At 41.6% G+C, this 21,727-nt stretch overlaps 1 protein-coding gene across 5 annotated transcripts in view; it reads left to right on the forward strand.

Moving 5' to 3' along the window:
* The window catches only part of tanc1b (tetratricopeptide repeat, ankyrin repeat and coiled-coil containing 1b), a 126,763-nt gene that overhangs the window by 24,120 nt on the left and 80,916 nt on the right, over nt 1-21,727 (forward strand). For all 5 annotated transcript variants that reach the window (XM_061691679.1, XM_061691681.1, XM_061691680.1 and 2 more), the window contains exon 3: nt 17,372-17,578. In XM_061691679.1, coding sequence (XP_061547663.1) covers nt 17,372-17,578 — 207 coding nt within the window. The remainder of the gene's footprint in view (nt 1-17,371; nt 17,579-21,727) is intronic.

The raw sequence follows: 21,727 nt of genomic DNA on the forward strand, positions 1-21,727 counted from the left end.
AGTTCTGTGAGTTTCTCGGGTGTTTTGACATGAAACAGTGACTTGTTGCAAAGGTTTTGACTCCACTAATTTGGTTACTAAGAAGGACCTTAATTTGGAGAAGGTTTAGTTTCTAGGGCATTCACACAGTTCTGAATAAATTAGCAATACCACAATGCCCCACACCGTGGTAATAATTTCCTGGTTTAAGACTTTAAAACCTGTGCATCACAGATGGGCATAGTAATCGAGTGTTATAGATTGCTAATTAATGGCATCTTGACACAGTTGATTAGTTGTCTAAAGTAGACCAACATGACATCTATTATGGGAAGTTGGCCTGGATCCACGCAGACCTCTGTTCTGGCTTGAACCGTCCTGGCAGCATTAATCTACTTAATACCATTGCCATATAAACAGGAGTCTAGCACATTCATGGTTACTCCCACACAGAGAAAAGTGTTGTTAACAACCCCGCCAAATTTGAATGATTAAAAAAATGGTACAAATATAATATAAGTACAAAATAAAAAAAAATATAAATATAATATTTAAAAAAGTACAATATAAAAAATTATGCTACATATAACTCCACATTTAAACCGTGAAAATATATCTGCGTAGAGCTTCCGGTGGTTGGAATATATCCCACCGGCTCATCGTGGTGCTTTCCCACGCTCCGACAATGAGGTGCTCTAAAGCAGCCTGAAGCCCCGATCCATACACTGGCTGTCAGTTTATTTTTCCACCCTCCTCGCACTTCTGTCTTTTTCTGCGTAACGTGCACACTCATGGCCAACAATGAAGCGCTCTAAAGCGTCCACACCAGCGGACTATACGAAGGGAAGATGCAATTTCGGGGCGTCGGCATAGCTGGCTGGCTAAAGATTATTCATTCATCCTTAAGTCTCCCCATAATCGGACAAATAATCTGTCAAATGCCCTAATATCACTTACTAATGAGTTAATGGTTGTGTTAGTTTGTGAGGTAAAAATAAGTGATTTTTACCTCACAAACCATAAGGCTTTTTGAGCAGTTTCAGGCCTCACTGCTGCTTGTGCACACTTCCAAAGATAGCCCATGCTGTGCGTAGGTTGCGCAAATGCTACATCTCTTGTATAGACTGTGTGTGACTGAAAAAAGAAACATGGCTCCAAACAAAGTCTGGCTGCTAGTTCCAGTGTCGGACTGCCCTCATGGGCCTGATCTTTCTCCGCGAACAGCTGGGTGGTAGCCTCTCCTCAAGCCATATCCACCACAGCCATTTTGAGACACACTCCCTTCGTGTCCTGTGGTTTCTGAAAGGAATCTCGAAAAACTCCCTCAAAGTGATCTTCATGGTAGCTGGAAGTTTCTTTTCTTTGGAAACCTGTGCTGCTCTCTAGGTGGAGGAAGGTGTGGTGTTGTTCTTATGTAATTGCTGGATGAGACTTTATATAGTCCCATCAGTAGAGGAAGAATTAATTGTTCATGTTCTGTCATTAGCCTTCACCCTGAGGCACTATGAGATAACAAACTCTTCAAAGTGAGGGCTGTATTTTACACCAAGACAGACAAACAAGTGCCTGGCATCCAGCTAACCATACATAGTTTGTTATACTCACAGGACAGAAAGTAGTACCACACAAGGACAGGTGAGAAGTCATGAAGGTCCAGAGCAATCATTTTGGACCAAAAAGATCATCCAATCCGCATTGCCCGTAAATACCCCAACATGGATTTTTATTGACTTAAGTATTAAATTCCCTTCTACCAATTTTTCTCGAAAACATGTGAAATGGCTCTTGGACTAATGTTTGCTATTTTTGTTCTCAGTAATGTTTGTCTAGATATTCATCTCCAGACTGTTAAGGTAGGGTTTAATATGGCGGAGAAAAGAATGTGAGGGATTCTACAAAGGGGACCATTGAGTGCACAGCGGCCTACATGGCTACCAAAGCGCTGGACAGCCAGCAGGCAACGATTTACCAGGGCGTAGCTCAAACCACATCTTTTGGTTGTGCACACATTCATACATAAACACACGTACATGAACACGCCCACAAACCTCAGGTGTATCCACATTAGACACGCCCTGTCTCGCCTTTTGAAAAACAAAATATGGGCTCTTGGGGAAGGCAGTGATCCTAGCCGACCAGTCTCACTGTTTTCTGTTTGCTTTGACTCTTTGGAACAAACATTAGGCCTTTTTTAATTTCACATCTTAAAACGTGAAGATTAGCTGTTTTGTAGATTTTTTTTAGTAGCTCAACATACTGTATTTAACCTGGAACATTAAAGGTCAATCACAATCCATTCTGGGATACCGGTTGACCTGTGATTTGTTTGTGTTTAAAAAAAAACCGGGGAACATTTTGAAAATACTTGACGGTACAAGCAATATTAAATAACAGCCCCTTTGCTAACAGTGGTTAATTCCTTACTCATTGGGACATATCTAACTCCAATATGTGCTTAGGTGGTACAGTATACTAAAGCTTGTCTGGAACTGTGTTACAGTGGAGAGTAATCAACTATGAACAGAAATCCATTCTTTTTCCGTAGCGCTAATCCAGATTTGAACCCTTGTCCTCAGAACTGTGAGGCAGACGTGCTAAACAGTCGTCCACCGTGGCGCTCATGAACGGAATTTAGCAGGTAAATTAATAAGTTTCTAGAGATAAAATTATTTTGTTAAGTAAGCAGAAACCAGAAATGTATGAGTACGTACCTCAGCCAAGAGGAGGAAGCTATACGGTCAAAATTAATATTTTAAATATTTATAATATCAGCAATATTATTTGTGGGTTTCTTTCACAATATAATTCTAAGTTTTATTTTTGAGTTTGGTCTGCACAGAAATGTTCTCAAAATCACGTTGAAATTTTCTAATTGTTTTTTTGGTTGTTTTATCAATTTTAGTATTGCTCTGACTCCGGTCGTACAGGGACCGAACAGCCCGTATCAGGGGCTTCGGTACCCCATACTCCTGAAGCACCTCCCACAGGACCCCCGAGGTACACGCTCCAACACCTTCTCCAAGTCCACAAAACACATGTAGACTGGTTGGGCCCATGCACCCTCGAGGACCCTGCCGAGGGTGTAGAGCTGGTCCACTGTTCCATGACCAGGACGATAACCACACTGCTCCTCCTGAATCTGAGATTCGACTTCCAGACGGACCCTCCTCTCCAGCATCCCTGAATAGACCTTAACTGGGAGGCTGAGGAGTGTGATCCGCCTGTAGTTGGAACACACCCGCTGGTCCCCCTTCTTAAAAAGGGGGACGACCACCCCAGTCTGCCAATCCAGAGGCACTGTCCCCGATGTCCACGCGATGTTGCAGAGGCGTGTCAACCAGGACAGCTCCACAACATCCAGAGCCTTTAGGAACTCTGGGCGAATCTCATCCACTCCCAGGGCCTTGCCACCTCGGTGACCTCAACCCCAGAGATAGGAGAGCCAGCCTCAGAGAACCCAGACTCTGCTTCCTCATGGGAAGGTGTGTAGGTTGAATTGAGGAGGTCTTCGAAGTATTCTCCCCACTGGCTCACAATGTCCCGAGTCGAGGTCAGCAGCGCCCCATCCCCACCATACACAGTGTTGATGGTGCACTGCTTCCCCCTCCTGAGACGCTGGATGGTGGACCAGAATTTCCTCAAAGCCATCCGGAAGTCTTTCTCCATGGCCTCACCGAACTCTTCCCATACCGAGTTTTTGCGTCAGCGACCACCAAAGCTGCATTCCGCTTGGCTGGCCGGTACCCATCAGCTGCTTCAGGAGTCCCACAGGCCAAAAAGGCCCGATAGTAACCCATTCAGAAATATCTCGATAATCATTTTTGCACTTAAGTTTATGTCCTGTTTTGTACCATTACTGTAAAGGGATTCATTTTATACTGCGATATGAATTTTAGGCCATATCGCCAAGCCCCTTGTTCCAATTGTACTATTGGAAAGTAGTCCGGAAAGTGGTTTGCAACTAAGGCACTGTACAAAGCTAAAAATGCATTTGTGGTAAATGGATGCACCAGTAAGTTTCATTTTAAATCTGCACAGTCGATATTTTAATGCACTCCCTTGTGTTCAGATCTGGGATTCCTTCTGCTGCCCCGTGGTTTCTGGCAGGGATGAATTTGGGGAATAGCCTCCATGATTTACACAGGCCTACTGTGTACCAGCTACTCTTCCAATAGCCAACTTGGCTCTTAACACACTCTGTCTTGCGTTCTTTTTGACCGTGTGACGTGGTAGTGGGAACGCAGCAAAGCACAAGAAGCCAAACAAATACAAGGGTCTCATTTGAAGCAAGGGGTTATGTCATCTTCTTCACACTAAGTCAGAATCCCTGCCCCACCATACTGCCCCCTTGACACTTACCCATCTGTGCTCAGGAACGTTTTCTTACATCAAAGAGAAGGCATGACTTTTATCAGTACCTTGGTGTTTTAAAGTGTACTTTGAAAAAGGCGATACTGACCATCATAGCGGTTCATTGGCTTGAAGGGTCAGCAGGCCACAAGCTTTTCTAATTACACAGTGACCTGCTTTGCCAGACACATTCCTTCTGTTTGATCTTCCGGTTATTTATTTCATACATCAGGATTGTCTGACTATCTCACTAAGAATTGAATGTTAATGCACATGACTCCTATGTGGTCAAACAGCCATGCATTACCTGTTGTTGGTTAAGTTTACTTTTGGACATGCATTACCTGTTGTTGGTTAAGTTTACTGACTCTTTTGCAATAATTTTTTTAAAGCTAGACACCAATGCTTTGAGTGTCTGTGAAGACCTCTGTTCAGGTTTAGTACGAGGAGGGGCTTTCCCCTCTTTCTATCCTACTTTCTACATATCTGAGGATAGAGCCTTTTTTGTAAGAGTGTCTGCAGATGAATGTCTTGCTATGCATGGCTCAGGAGGATTTGAGACAGGTTGAACTCATGACCCCAGTTGCTCTTGTGCCGAGCCTCAAAGGGAGAGAGGTTAGTGTCTATTACAGAGAGGAGTTTGGATGGAGTGCTTGCCCCTCTTAATGTTTACATCTACTGTATTTAATTAATTGTTTTATTTCAGTATGTTGAGAATATCGGGAGAGATTTGTATACTGCCAGGGTTAAGGGTAATACAATGTTTAAAGTATCAACACATCACTGTGATAATGCTTTGATTAAATTCAAATTACCCTGTTTGGTGATCAAGCCAGTTACAACTCACACTAAACGATACAAGTTCCCCATGAGCTGTTTCTGAAAGGTGCAAGGCTGCAGTATTCGCCCGGGTCCTTGTTTCTTTATGGGATTTGTCTCTTGGGGAGGACAGCTTTATATATGCGTCCATTCAAGGTTACTGAAGAGGCTATTGCCCAGCAGTTAGTGACATTCTCATGACCTCACCTGGCCCTAAGAAGGAGCTTTGCCTAATGATTTGTGATAATGGCAATCAAAAGCTGCTGTTACACTGCATCACAATGACAACATGAACCCCAGTCATGTTGCAAATACGCCAAGAAATACTGTATATTCCAGTCTTCAAAATCAGAATTATAAGTGCCACCGCTGATTCCAAATGAAGACGTGAGTTAATTAGTTGTACGTCTGGACTGTAGAAGAGAGAAACCATTGATTGGCACAAGCGTGACTAAAAAAAACAGTAACGGCAGAACACAGTGCTTTTGCAGCTTAAAACGCTATACTAGCAACATTAAGATTGACTGTATAGCTCTTTGTCTGGCAGAGTCACATTACTCATCGGTCTTCATTTGCATAAACGTTGACAAAGGGTGTTCAAAATGTTTTTGTATGAATGGAGATGTTTACCTTATCAACATTTTTGGAAACACAAAGAAACAAAATTATTTTATTTTTTATTATCATTTTAACCAGTTCGTTTTCACGTAAACACACCCTGACCCAGGTCTGAAGGGCATGCGTGACAGTCTTAGCAGGCGTGGAATGCCTCATTGACAAATCCCAGGACCTCCTGGTGTTGGTGACACCGATCATGTTGGTTTCTTGGTGTGTGTCACTATGGCATGTTCTGTTTGGAGGTGAGCCATCTCACGTGCTTCCTGCATGTCATCCTTCTTGGTGTTGGAGTAAACCATGTGCTAGAGTAAGCATGCCTCCAGAAATAGATTGGACCTCACACAGAATGCTGTAGACATGACATAAATGTTGGGATTTTAATATATTGTATCGCTATTGTCTATGTTTAAGTGTGTATCATCCCCCTTATTAGTGTAGTCATTTAACATTCCCTCCTTCCATTTTCTACAGCACAAGTCCTCATCAGGTTTGCTGGTGAACTGGAGCTTATTCTAGCTGAATTCAGGTCAAGAGGTGGGGTACACCCTGGATTTATTGCCAGTCAATTTTAGTGCACAAAAAGACAAACAACCATTCATACATACTGCGCAAAACTTTTGGTCAAAGGTTCGACCTTCAAAATAAGATGCATACAATATAGTAACATGGATTCACCACACCTTCTTGGCCTACATTATCTTATTTAACAGCTACACTGAATAAACAAGCACAAAATAGTTTGAGTGTGACTGCTAAATAAGCCACTATAGGGCCAGATAAAGTATGTTGAAACTGTTATCAGACTGGTATGCTTTTATTTTCTTTTTTCATTTGTTCTAGCAGACACTGTTCCACGGTCGCCATTGTTGTTGCTTCTTCTTTTTTTTTTAATCAGTTTATTTGAAAGGGGACAATGCAATTTCATAAAACACATGAAATACACATGGTTAAAAAAGCCAGAATTAGCCAGAAGGCTAGTTTTCATCTGTAGTGCCCTGGCCATTTTGTAAAAAAGCAGTAAAATACATCTCCAAGACAATATAATACAGGATACATAATCAAAGATTTACTGTACTATTAAGAGAGAATAAAACCACAAATCATTTGATCATAACAAAAAAAACCATCATAACATACTTGTCTTTTAGTGTTGGCAGCTATAGGTGTTAACTAGCCACATTTTCAGTTTTTTTGTGAAGGCCTTGTATGTTGTAAGCAGTTTACAGGACCTGCCAAACTGTGTGGCTGCACCCCGGCAGCCATCTTGTTTTTTTTTGGCGTTCCTTGAAACTCCACCCTATGGTGTGCTAGCCAGTACCAGCCGTAGCAACACCCCCGACTTGGAGGAGAACTGCAGGACATGTTCAAAACTGCGTGCGTGGGTTGCGCTCGAGTATAAAGGCAAATTGCGTGCGGAATAGCCGGAGTGACGTCAGCGCGGTCACCGCCCACAGCGAGTATAAAGAAGCCTTCACAGGTTCATAATTAAGAATAATTGATAAAGATGAGGCGGCACGATGGACGACTGGTTAGAGCGTCTGCCTCACAGTTCTGAGGACCGGGGTTCAATCCCCGGCCCCGCCTGTGTGGAGTTTGCATGTTCTCCCTGTGCCTGCGTGGGTTTTCTCCAGGCACTCCGGTTTCCTCCCACATCCTAAAAACATGCATGGTAGGTTGATTGAAGACTCTAAATTGCCCGTAGGTGTGAATGTGTGCGCGAATGGTTGTTTGTTTTCTATGTGCCCTGCGATTGGCTGGCGACCAGTTCGGGGTGTACCCCGCCTCTTGCCCAAAGATAGCTGGGATAGCCTCCAGCACGCCCGTGACCCTTATGAGGATTAAGCAGTACAGAAAATGGATGGATGGATGGATGATAAAGATGACGGGGAACACTTTCATATTCAAGAAAAAACTAAGGCAATGGCTCCCCTCGCTGCTCTCCCACCTGTATAGGCCATCAAGAGTCTTCAAATGTAATGTGTTAATAATTTGGGGTTTCTGGAACATATTAATTGGATTTACATTACAATATTTCCTATGCGAAATATTGCTTTGGATTAGGTACAATTAAGATTTACTCAGACTTTCTGGAACGGATTAATCACAAAAACCTAGGTTCCATTGTATCGGACACACCTCATACTGTAAATATAGTGGCCTCATTTTCAGCTTCCATTATTAAAAATGAGACCATTTGGATCAGTTCTCACATTAGTGTAACTCATTCAACTTGATTGCTATGCCATCATCCATCTTCTGTCCCTTTTAAGTACAAGTCAGTTTCTTCCCATGGCCATTTAGACTGGTGTTTTATGAGAAAGATATGGGAAATGTCACAGTGGAACCCTCCTCCCCCTTCTCCTCATCTACGCCTTCTCCCTGAGACCTCTCCCAACACACCACCTCCTCATCCTCCCCTGGGGCCAGGAGGGAAGGACATTCCTGACCACAGGCCACTTCAGAGCTGTGGAACAGAGCCACTCAGTCTTGCTTGTTTTGATCTGAAGCAGTCTGCTGTCATCTGTGTCATTCCTGTATAACATTAGCTTCCCATAAAGAAACAATATTGGTCCTTTAACCCTCCCCCCACCCCACCCCAAAATTAAAAAGAATCTAATGCATACATCTAAGATGAGCATTTTACAGCCCCAGAAACTGCATGTTTCTGACAAGCTAAAGCTAAACACACTGCCTGTTGTGTTCTCCTTTTCCACCAGCATAGATGGAAGGTACTGGACAGTTGAATAGCATTTGATATTTGCTGATCAAAGTGCCATGCCATGGTGTAAATTTTAGAAAGGTGTATGTGGATTTATTATACAAGTAAGTACATATAGTGTAAAACGAATATACAAGACCCACCATTGACAAAGGGGCCCAAAATGAGGGTTGTTTTTGAAAACAGTGCAGTTATTATTTCAAATTGTCTTAAAGAACATATTGAAGAAAAATTTTATTAGACAGATTTACATCTCATTAATCCACCCTTCATCCTCATTAGAGACTTGCACTGAAGACCCTCCCCCACTCTGTTGCCCTTGTTGACCAGCTCCCTCTCCCCACTGTGGCACGCAGTGTGTTAACCATGACAGCTTTTGTCAGAGTGTCACACTGGTCTCGGAGGTACACAGGAAATCCACATTGGCACTCAGTCTAGCAGGAGAATGACCCCTTTGCTTGATTGTCCTATGGACATCGTCCTTTGTTTGTTCCCTGAAATAATTAGCATTATTTATAGACTTCATTTTCTCCATAGTTTTTACTGTAAAATTAACTTGCACTCCAATAGAAAATAATGAAACAGGAAAGTGAGTTACTTCAAGATTTCAACAATATTAATATTAAAGGTGCCATATTTTACCAAACCAACTTTTTTTAGTATTTGGGATGAAATATTGGCTCTATGGTGCCTCAGTAAACATGAATTAAAATCGTCCACGCATTCCTGAGTTCCAGACATTTTTCTGCTGAGAGGCCTGAAATCAGGTCATTCGAATTTCTCGAGCTTATCTACGTCACTAGCGAAGATCTCCGCCTACCTCTCCGCTCCCGAGCCAGCGCCTGTAAGCATACTGTAACAAATGTGTGCTCTCACAAGTGTCTTCTTTACGGATGCAACCAATCAGAGGAAAGGGGGCAGTCTTATCCAAATATGGACAAAGCGGATACAAAACTCGGACAATCGTATGACAAAACCAAAGTGTTTTTTTTTTGTTTTTTTTTAATAAATGAAATTGACACTTTTATACTAAGTCCATGCTAGAGAGTCACTCTATGGAGGGCTAATAGCCAAAATATGGGACCTTTAAGGTGACGCAAAATGGTATGACCCAGTTTTAGTGATGGACGACAAAAGAATAATGCAACAAGGGATTTTCTTCTCCAAATGCACCCTGTTGAGGCTGGTTCTCCTTCTTGAACAAGTGTCACAAATTCACAATCAAGCCAACGAAAATGCCAAACACACGCTTAAGTTAACCCTTTGATGCTTGCCGAACTGAGCTTATATGATGTCATGTGTGATTTCATCCATGAGATTTGTGCAACTTTGTAGATATATTCCTCCTGAAAATGTTAATCACATATCAGAATTGGATGAACTCTGTGGACTCTGACTTTTAACCTCAACAATATTATCGTTTTGTCCAGAATAAACAAGCAGAATTGCACCAGAAAGCCTCTTTACCTCTGTAATGTGTACAGCCAGTGGTTTTTGCTTGCAAAACCAGCGTGTGTTCCTCTGAAAATCATGTACTTTCTGTGCATACATCATGCCGTCACAGAAGTGCAATTTACTTTTGCCAAGGGCACTAACACAACCCCAACCCAAGATAGAATCCAGCTTCTGGACTTGTTGCTTACATTCCGGTTGGTCCTTTTGTTTCTTTGGTCAGTGTCCATTTTCCCATTAAAAAAAGACACATTTGACCACAGCAAATGTTTCCACTGTGCGATGGTCCATTATTGCCCCCGGACACAGTTTACTCAAGGCCTTAAGCAAAGTTTTTGCTGGCATGTGTTAATGTAGCTAAATACTGTGGTGCTTGACAGCAGTTTTAAAAGTAACCCAAAACCCTTGTGGTTCTATCAGATTAAGATGAATACTGGTTCTTAATGCAGCTTTGTGTCAGGGAGCAGAGATTGCAGATGTTCCACTCAGTCTTGTGGCCGTCATACATTTATTTGAGGAACACCATTCTTAACCATATAGAATGGTGGCAATGTAAAGATCATTGGCCCGTCTTTACTCTGAAATTACAAGGCCTCTCCTGAATGCTGCTTTTGAATCAAAAATAAAATTTCAATGAGTCATTAATCCTAACAATTTAACAGCAGGATAACATTGCCGTTTCACAGAAGATTTGACTGCAAAGAAAGAACAACTTTTACAGCTTGTCCTGGACTTCCTGAAGATCCACAAATCTAAATCATGAACAGAAAGCAATGATGTCATAACATTACCAAGAAACCAGAGATGTTATGGAAAGTCTTGAAGAGGTAAAATAGACTCCAACTTAAACACTCTGTAAAGATTTTTTTTTCTAAATACTGTGCATCATTCATGTTTCAAGATAACTGCTGAAAACATGCGCAAAGACTGATAACTTTATAGTACTCAATTGTGGAGCTATAGCGTTAAACTGTTTTTCACCATTTCAGTTTTCCACATTTTGTGTGCATGTCACCCCTTTCCCACTGTACTGTATAAGAACCTGAGCACTTTCATTTGAACCAGCGGTTATCCGGTGTAATTGCAACGTGCAGTTAGCTAGCTAGCTAGGCCTAGACACAGAAACTTCCCCTCAGAGTCCACTGGTGTGGCTGCTTTAGAGTGCCTCGTTGACCGTGAGTGCATGCATGCTACGTAGAGAAAGGTGGACGAAGAGGGAATTTTTTAAAGCTCTGTGACGACCCAGAGGGATATATTCCAGCCACCGGAGGCTTCAAGCGGATATATTTTTGTGTTGCAAACGTGTAGGCACAAGAAAGATGCTAGACGAAGTGGGGTCTTAGTAGTGGTATTCGATTGACAGTTGAGCGCGGCGTGGTTTCAGCGCATTCAGTGGACATGCCCACAGCGTTTGAAAGCGGAGACAATGGCTTGATCTTTCGCCATTTTGAAGCCTTATATTGTATACTTTTTTAATCATACAAATTTGGCAGCGTTGTTAACAACACTCTTCTCTATGGTGCGTCAAATTTAGAAGCCATTTATTTTAACTTTGCAGGGACCTTAAGGTATCTTTATATGACAATGATGTCGTAAAAACAGGAACGTGTTTTAAGTGTTTTGGGATCAGATGACAATCTTGTCAGTACAACCCCAGTTCACAGAGACCTGCAAAATCTGCCAGGCCAGTTGTTTACAATATAAAGATGTGAAGAAACACTACGCTTATTAACACCAACTCCTTGTCCTGTCAGGTCCTTTCCAAAACCAATCTTTTGAATACCCTTCACAGTTGATTATCCATAATTGACAATGCAAGAAGCATTAAAAAAACAATTGTATGACTGCTAATGTATTCAAATGATTGGCTCGGTCACCTTGTATTCAATGGCTCTAATGCTTTTGTCAGCAACAATATTTTGAAGACCTTGTGTGGTACTCATGAGCAGTCATCTAACATAATTACCCAATGACCTAGATTTGATGATTATCAAATCACAAGTCCTTTGTGGCTGCAGCTCCTCATCCACCACATTATCACTGACCATCAAGAATTCATAATATATTTATACTCGCTTTTTTGGAAAGTAAACAGTGAACCTCATTAAATCATAAGTCAGAGCATTAGTTTGGCTATGGACTAGTATTGACCTGCGATTGTGGCAGATTTTAACTTTTTGTAATCTTAGTTTTTAAATGTGTCTTTAAAAATATTTGACTTTTTCTTATGGGTTGTGCTTGTCATAGTGGGCTCTGGCCATCTACTTTGATGAGGAGTAATGAGCATGCATGGCACTATAATCATTTTTGCTTGGTCTTGGGGCAGCAGTGTATAATTAGAAAGGGTTGATTTCCTGCACCACAGAAGGGCTTAAAATTGAAGGCTTTGCCCCGACCAGGGTTTAGGAAAGTCACCGAAATAGCTCTGGTGAGTTTCCGTCCTTGTGTATCTCTGCGTATAGTATCGGTCAGATGGCAGTGCTGTCATCAAAACATACTGCAGCCTGTTCCCCAACTCTTGGATGATCAGCTTTTATGTGGCACCCCTTGTTTTCAGAGCCATCCACCCAAATTATAACTTTGTGTTAATCTCTTTTGCATGCAACATGACTGAAAACATGTTTCAACTTAAGTGAACTCACCACTATGAGATTTTAACAAACGTTGCCGTGAAATGTTATTTCAGTACCTTCTGTGCACTAAGCCATGATGTGTACATTGTCAATGTTTTCGCAATACAGCTATATCAAATGTCATTTTAAAAATCTGTTTTTAGGTAAACAGTATAGTGTTACCTTGACTTACGAAGGAACTGACTTACAAGTTTTTTTAGATATGAGCTGTCACTCGGCCGATGTTTGCTGTAAAACTGAACCATAATGAGAATTACATGTTGTGTATTTAACTAAACCACACAACTTTGCCTTATGAAATTCAGCTATCTTAATGTTAACACACAATGCTAAACTCTGTAGACAGGCTGCAAATCTAGCACTGGTATTGCGGTTATAACCCGTAGATGCAAAAAAAACGACTAATATTGCAGCTTGCTGTCGTCTTTGTGTTTTTTTTTATGTCTGTTTTATACTGCCCCCCTTGGATGCAGTGTAGGTTCATAGGTCAGGGTGACGGCAGATCTTATCCTTGGCTAAAACACCTTTGGGACATTCACAAGTTTTTCTCCATGTCAGAGGCCACGCAGAGGTGTCATTGCAACCCTTCCGCTTCCTGTGTCTGGCATTCAGCTTTGTTTAGGAGCCCTTTAAAAAACACAGGACAGCTTTGTGTCTCCTGTGTTGTGGCAGGGGCCTGCAGAAAATGGGTTTCTCTGTTTCTGATTAGCCTGGCGGGCCAGCAACACTCCTTGTGCCCTGAGGGGAAAAGCAGGATGCTAAAAGATGTTTGCGACTTGTAGTTAAGACTGCTGTGATCGGTATAAGACTGCAGACAGAGACATCAGTGCACGTCTACTAAAGACTAACACAAGCAACTCTGTACTGAAAAGTCATTGTCATTACTATGGTTTACCACATCTGCTGTTATAATCACAGTGGAAATGCTGACATATCATTAGTCAGGGGTTACATGCTCTCTTGAGGTTGGTCATTCTCTATATTAATTGTAGCCATGATGAGTGTGCAACTTTGCCACCCGAGAGTGGATTACTGTGCTCCCTGGCTGGCTCCATGATGTAAACGGTCTTTCCATGCAGGACTGTATTTTCTCAACATAGAAAAGCTGTTTTTTACATCCTGGGTTTGGATTCCACAGGGCAGAGTAGCAGTCGGGTTAAATCATTAGCACATTTGGAATTACAGTAAATCATCTGTATAGGCTGCGCAAGAGAATTACCGTAATTTCTCGTGTATAATGCACATCCATGTATATTGCGCACCCCCAAAGTTGACCTCAAAATTATGGAAAACCCTTCAACCTATCTATAATGCATTTTTACAATGCATGATTTTGCTTCTACCCATATGATCAAAACATGATGTATGGTCTGTATTTTGTTAGTTCTTTCAAAGAATTATTCTGAAGTTAAGCACTATATTTGAACACAATACTTTCTTTTTATTTACTTTCTCTTAGAAAACACACAGTTGTGCTCATATGTTTGATTACCGAGGGAGAATTTGTAAAATGTGTACCATACTTTTAAGAAAACATGAAGGACCAGGTGAAACACATTTCATTTTATTTTAATGGGATTCAAATTAAACTGTCAAGCATTACAGAAAAGCATTATCATTAAACAAAACATAACCATAAATAAATTAATGATGGTTGTTGTTCAGTCATCAGTCGTATTTAAAAAAAAAAAAAAAAAAAAAAAAAAAAAACATTTCACAAATTCTGCCTGGGTATGTCAACTTATGACCACAATTCTACATATATGCAGTCATATGTACCCCTGTCATTGAAATGAAAGTGTAGTCTGCAACTTTTTCATAACCTCTAGGTGGCATACTAGAATGAAAGTGTACGACTTTTTCATTCACCTCTAGTGGGCGGTGGCATAGTAGAATGAAAGTGTACAGCTTTTTCATAACCTCTAGATGGTGGCATAAATTTATAAAATGTGAAAGTCTTTTTCATTTTCTCCTATACCTGTATATAATACGCACTATTGACTTTTGACAATTTTTTGGGGTAAAAAATGCGCATTGTACATGAGAAATTACAGTATGTCAGGTTATTTACTTGCTTTCTGTTTGAAATGACTGAAAATGCAAAAAGTTTAATTTGCGGCATAAAGGTTTTCACTTTCAATACAGAACCTTTCTCAGCCTGGAAGACTCAATTTAACCCACCTCTACCTGTGTCATAACATTGAAGATAATGCTTTCCGGCTTGATAAACTACAGTGTGTCACGAAACTCTGAAGGAATTGAGTTTTGAGCAAAATTGTTGTCCAAAGCAGAGCAAAGCAGTTAGCCAGTGGGATTAATGAATAACATATTATCTTACCTGTGTGGTCGATGACACTGCTTTATTTTATTTTATATAGTGTTCCAGGCGGCACGGTAGACGACTGGTTATAGTGTCAGCCTCACAGTTCTGAGGAGCAGGGTTCAATCCCCAGCCCCATCTGGGTGGAGTTTGCATGTTCTCCCCGTGCCTGCGTGGGTTTTCTCCGGGCACTCCGGTTTCCTCCCACATCCCAAAAGCATGCATGAATTGAAGACTCAAAATTGCCCGTAGGTGTGAATGTGAGTGCGAATGGTTGTTTGTTTGTATGTGCCCTGCGATTGGCAGGCAACCAGTTCAGGGTGTACCCCGCCTCCTGCCCGATGATAGCTGGGATAGCCTCCAGCAAGCCCGCGACCCTAGTGAGGAGAAGCGGCTCAGAAAATGGATGGACGGATGGATAGTGTTCCATGGCATTAGACATGCTCTATTGTCAATTTGTGTGAGCTCAAGGTCTGTTGTGTGAGTTTACCACAATCACGATTGAACTTTTTTTCTGGACCTTGCAACACAAGAGAAGGACAGACTGCAAATGACAGAAGATGGAAAGAATATTCAGAAGCTGTGTTTCTTGTTTACAGGTAGGGATGGTATAACGATGGATTAATCGTTATAAATTTGGTCAGTTGAGTGGAATTCTTGATTAGTCGTACCTTGAAGTAGTTGAGGCAAAATGGATGTGCACTACTTGGCTGCAATCAGCAGGGGCGCTGATGTTCAGTCCAAACTAGTTTGTGGTCTAAAGAAGAAAAACTTGGCGTCAGCTATGGGAAGTTGAGCTACATCCTCACTTGTCTTAAACAAGTGAAAATAAATGTCTTCTGAATGTTTCAACTTTAGCAGGGAAGCCCAGACTTCCCTCTCTCCAGCCACTTCATCCAGCTCTTCTCAGACATAGTCTCTCCAGTGTCTCGTAGTCGTCCCAGGGACTGTCTTAAAATCCTGAAAATCCAAGCCGCTCTCCACTCTTGAAAATTGTGGGCGTGTCCGCACAACTCTCAATTGTCAATCAAACAGCCGTGGCCCAATGGTTAAGATCATCGCCTGCCCCCGTGGGGGACCTAGGTTCAAGATCCCGACTGGACCATCCGCCAACATCCCCAACCACGGCTGTGGTGTCCTTGAGCAAGACACTGATACCCCGAAAGGCTCCCCGGGCCCTTCTGCCCCCTGCTTCTGTGTGTTCCACTAACATGTGTATGTGTTCACTGTGATGGGTAAAATGCAGAGAATAAATTTCGTGTGCATGCATGCATGTTCATGACAATAAAGGTGATTCTTCTTCTTCTTCTAAGACCTGGAAAAATGGATGTTACTTCTTCATCTATCATCTTTCTTATGCCTACACATAGCTGCATGTTTGAGCCACAAAAAGATATCTGCTTGAAGCCTCAAGTGGCTGTACTATTCTCTTATCTCATCACGTCGTCGTGGGGCTTTTCGACGCAGGAACTACAAGGCGCTCTAAAGCCCGAAGCCATGGTACACAGGCTGGCTGTCAAGTCGGACCTTAAAATTTTTTTTCCTCAGTCTCCACTCTTCCCCATCCTCCTGTGTCATACGCGAACTGACAGCCGAAACGAGGCACTCCATAGCGGCCACGCCAGTACCCTATCCGAAGATCGTCACTCGGTGCTATTTTCGGCACGTCCTAAAAAATCAGGAAAGCTGAAATGGAAACTGTTTAAGACAATATCTCCACAAGTTAGTCAGTCTTTGCACGTTTTCAGCAATTATCTTGAAACATGTATCATGTATTTAGAAACTAATATCTAAATTCACGTTATAGAGTCTTTAATACAACACTGGTATCAAAACAGGAGTGAAGAAGATTCTGAGAATGATTCCACCATTAGAAACAATATTTTTCAGGTACACCAAAGAACACCGCACTCACCTGTGTTGCGTTTATTGTGTTGTGTTTATTGTGTTTGTTTAATTAATTGGTGAATTATGTACCAGTATTGTATAATTTAACAGTATTTCGCTAGCTGATGGAGTTATGGCCATCCTACCTACACATTCTGTGCTTGAGAGGCAAGCCTGATCAGGGTTTACTGATCTGAGCAGTACCATGTACCGTCTGAACTGGACTGTGCCACTTGGTGGAAAGTGGAAACAAGGCATTACATTCCTGGCATTCAAGCTTCAGAGTCAACATGGAAAGTGAAAACAAGTGGTTTGGAATCTTGTGGAAATGTGAGGCGTACTAACCTATGTTTGAAGAATATTTGAAAACCCATATTTCACATCAGACCAATAAAAACTATTTTTTAATGGAAAGAAAAAACATAAATTGTCTGTACCAAGAGCCTTGTGTTTCAACATTGTCTGACATCTTTTAAGGACTAGGTGGCAGCCAACACAATTGGAAGCCTCTGCCTAGATTCCTCATTTTATTGCATGAGCGGATGTCGAAGCTATTTGTAAAATCTCTCATAACACTGTGGTTTTCCCTAACAGGAGATGTTCATAGCCACAATGCCCAAAGAAGATACCCACCTGATGGAAACCCACTAGCCCCAGGCCTTGGCAGCAGTCACCCTAACGTTCCAGATGATGTTTTCAGACTAAGCCTCGCCAAGGGAGCGTCTATGTCTCTGCCCTCCTCACCTCTTCTTCCACGACAGTCCTACATGTTGCCTTTACGGCCTAGCAAAAGATCTCCAGGTATGTTTTTGTTTCCGTTGTACTTGTATTATTCCTATTACAACACCACGACAATCAACTGACTAAATGTGCTACAATGGCAAGGAATTCCAGTTGTCTGTTGTCTCTGAAAAGGCAGTAATAAGTGATCTTAGCTGTGTCACCTCATTGTGATGTCAAATCCATGCTCTCTACATCCACAGCATGTGTTTACATTTAGCTAGCTGGCAATTGGTGTGTGTTTACACGAGAAGTAATTGTCTCTCTTCCCTGGGTCTCTTCGTCCGCCACGCTAAAGAATCTTCTTGTCAGCAGCTGTGTTGGCCTTCAAAGCAGGGGGATACCTTTGTAGCTGAACTTGTTCCAACCTGAGGCTTTCTATTTAGGAAATCTTGACAAAGAGGTAAAAATCCTTTAAGTGGTCAACATGGCCCCACTCACGTGGCACTCATCTGAAGGGAATTTTGGCCTTTGTTTATTCCAGTTGTAGCTTTGATCTACTCTCAGAAGTGTCGAGTCAACTGGCACAAACTATATTATCTAAGAATTTATCTTATCTAATGACATTCTCTTCGGAGTTTGTTCAGCTGTTAAAGTCCAAATTTGCATTTGCATACCCTATTCAAGTTTATGTGATCATGGATTTATAATAGACATTAAATCCAGTCACATGAAGAACTATACAGTACACTACTGAATCCACATATAGAACCACAGAAGAGGCTGGACTTGTAAAGGGCCTTCTGGGCAGGAAAAGGGGATCCCTTATTAAAGGCAACTGGCCGCTTGAGAGGCTCTGGGACATGTAAAAAAATATAAAAGGAACAGACAGATCAGTGATGAACTAAGGAGATGGGGGGGATGGTCAATGGATGCTTCTCTACCAATCCTTACAGGTACCTGTGAAAACCCGCAGGGGAGAGTTCTCACCTCCAGTTAATAAACACATCTTGCAGGAAATGTCGCAACTCTGCGACGTAAACATTGTGTGTCTGCATGCTGTGATTGTCTTCCTTACGGGTTGATTACACGAGACCTTTGTTTTAACTTTTTCGAGATGCAAGCAGCCAATAGGATGATTTAAAAAATTTTTTGCTTTGACTTGCGAGCAAAAAGTTTATATGAGCACTGTATGGTGGCAGTGAACTTAAATCACCTCACAACAAGCAGCAGTTTGGAAGATCTTCAAAAAAGAGGCTTCAATCTGTTTATTGCGACTCTCAGTTGAAGTTTACTCTTCAAACTATCCATCCATCCATTTTCTGAGCCGCTTCTCCTCACTAGGGTCCTGGGCGTGCTGGAGCCTATCCCAGCTATCAGGAGGCGGGGTACACCCTGAACTGGTTGCCAACCAATCGCAGGGCACATACAAACAAACAACCATTCGCACTCACATTCACACCTATGGGCAATTTAGAGTCTCCAATACATGCATGTTTTTGGGATGTGGGAGGAAAGCCGCAGTGCCCGGAGAAAACCCACGCAGGCACGGGGAGCACATGCAAACTCCAAACAGGCGGGACCGGGGATTGAACCCCGCTCCTCAGAACTGTGAGGCAGACGCTCTAACCAGTCGTCCACCGTGCCACTGTCAAACTAAACATAAATCAAAGATAATTACACTGTGTATATTTAAAACAACTACATTGCCTTTAATTCTGGTATCTTAATGCTAATGACAACACATAATAGGAAAGGCGTAGAGGGGCTAACAAATAGCATCTATGTGGCAGTGTTATAATCCTTTAAACAACTGATATTTTAACGCAAATGGTGAAGCAACACATGTCGACAGACAGAGTTTGTATCTAAGTCAAGACTCATGGAAATTGAATATATGATTTAGCATTCATTGATGAAGATTCACCCAAGAAAGCTGCAATATATTTAATTCAATGCAATCAAATTTAAGTGTGTGTCGTATTATGCCAGCCCAACCATGTAAAATGTGCATAATAATAAGCCACATCCTGTATTGAATCATTCCACGTATTGTATTCTAACGCATGGCAATAATGTGAAACTACAAATGTCCCTTCAAAACTCTGTATAATTCACAAGCATGTGTTAACGACATTTTGAAGTCTGAATTCATCAAAGGAACGTCTACATGCTGCTCCCAGATGTGGATTGCCGGCGCATTCCAAGAGACAATGTCTTGAAAGTGTGGTGACATGAGAGTTACTTGCATGCAGAGGGACTGTCCAAAAACAAATAAAGTCACTGTGTTCATTTGGTGTGTAAATTTAAACTTCACACTCAATGTGAGCTGGTAAGTCTGACAAATTCATTAGATCGTTCACCCTTAAACAAGCAAAAATCACATTATATGGTAATGTTCTAAATACATTACTATATCATTAATGCAGCTATACTGTATCTGCTCCCGCTCAATTAAGAACGAGGGATGTCTTAGAGGAACGTGGTTTCCCCACTGAATCAGAAAGTGCTTTTGTGTGGTTTACCTTCACTTCCCGACACATTGGCTAATCGATTGCAGTTTGGAAAGTTCTTTTAATGAGAACCTTGGTGAGTACAACAGAGAACTGAGCGTTTTAGTTTAAGTGGGAGTTTGATGGATGCCTGAGCTGAAAAGTCCCGGCGGCGCTGGCTGCCACCGCTTTGATCAGCTAAGTCATGAAACACAGAAGCCTGCCATGTGTTGACCAGTGCCTTGGCTCTTTGGGATTAATGATTTACAAGCCTCGCAAAGACCTGAGTAAGGACATTTTGCTTGAATGAATCAATAACCCACATGCAGATTATAGCTGTTATGGAAAACTTGGAACCTTTCTCGTGAATGTGTCAGGGAATGTAGTTAGTGACTTCATCAATTAGCTGTGGAGTTTATTGAGACGTTTGTCAGAGTTGATCTTCCCACTGACATTCATGTCCCCACAGTGACCTCCTATGGCTGTAATAAGTTACTGTGCCATTTCAAGGCATCTATATTTTTGGTTGCTTCACAGCCTCAGATGAAATGCCCATTTTCTTTGTATTTGGTTGAGTGTCTGTAGATTATACAGGTTGGAGCTGTGTTCCTCTCTTGGTTCTCTTTCATCGTGTTAATGTTCAAACTGGTCTGCTATTCTCTTACTTTGTCTTATTGGCTGACAAATCAGTTTCCCGTCAGCTCTCATGTCCTACCCACCTGTGTCTCATTGTCTCAGATGGGAGTGTATTCGATTTCTCGGTTTCTATCCGGTGTTGTAGGCTCATTTCTGTGTCATCTTTATTGTTGTTCCTGGTTGTCGCTTGCATACCAGTGCCCCAATGCTGTTTGTTCTTGGTTTATTCTGTTTCCTTCCAGAGGCAGCCGACAGAGTATAGTGGCTGGGAATAGATTAGTTTCTTACAAAAGCTTTGTACATAAACCACAGTTTTGTACTGATTTATAAAGTACAAGAACTACTGGTAAATACAGAAGACAAATTCTGTCAGGAGTCACTGATGGTGTAGTGGTACACTCGCCTGACTTTGGTGCGGGTTCAGTTCCCACTCAGTGATGGTGTGATTGTGAGTGTGACCAGTTCAGGGTGTAGTCCGCCTTTTGCCTGAAGTCAGCTGGGATAGGCTCCCGTGACTCTAACCAAGATTCTGTAGGCCTACTGTGTTTATCAGGCATTGCAGTGCAATGCAGTTCTTCACTACTTTGTCAATCAAAACTGAACATTATAATCTTTATAAGGGCAAAATTGTAGGTAGAACTGTTATATTAGATCTTACTAATTTTTTAAAGTGTAATCCAATGTGTTCCCTAGATGGTAGTAGAATACATTTCCTTTAATGAATGTGAAATACTATCCATCAGTCTGTCAAGCTTACATACACCAGGGAGTACACATTATACAGGTTATATATAAATATATATATATATATATAAGAGGTTATAACATATATATTATATGTTATATGTCCTAACCTTGCCAACTATGCTGACTGTGGCAAAAAAACATCTTGGATGTACACCACATGAATGGATATAAAAATCTCCTTGTGACCTACTCGCCTCATCACTAATGCAATCAGCAAAGCCTTTAAAATTGTTATATTTTTCAACGTTTTTCGATTTTAGCTCAAAGACTTGCCTTCTGGTACATTTCTTGCAGAACTCTATAATGAGCTCAGTTCATTTTAGCTTTATTTTATCAAGAGAAAGAAGACACTTCA

The sequence above is a fragment of the Phycodurus eques genome, chromosome 12, assembly GCF_024500275.1.
Source record: "Phycodurus eques isolate BA_2022a chromosome 12, UOR_Pequ_1.1, whole genome shotgun sequence".
NCBI lineage: Eukaryota > Metazoa > Chordata > Actinopteri > Syngnathiformes > Syngnathidae > Phycodurus > Phycodurus eques.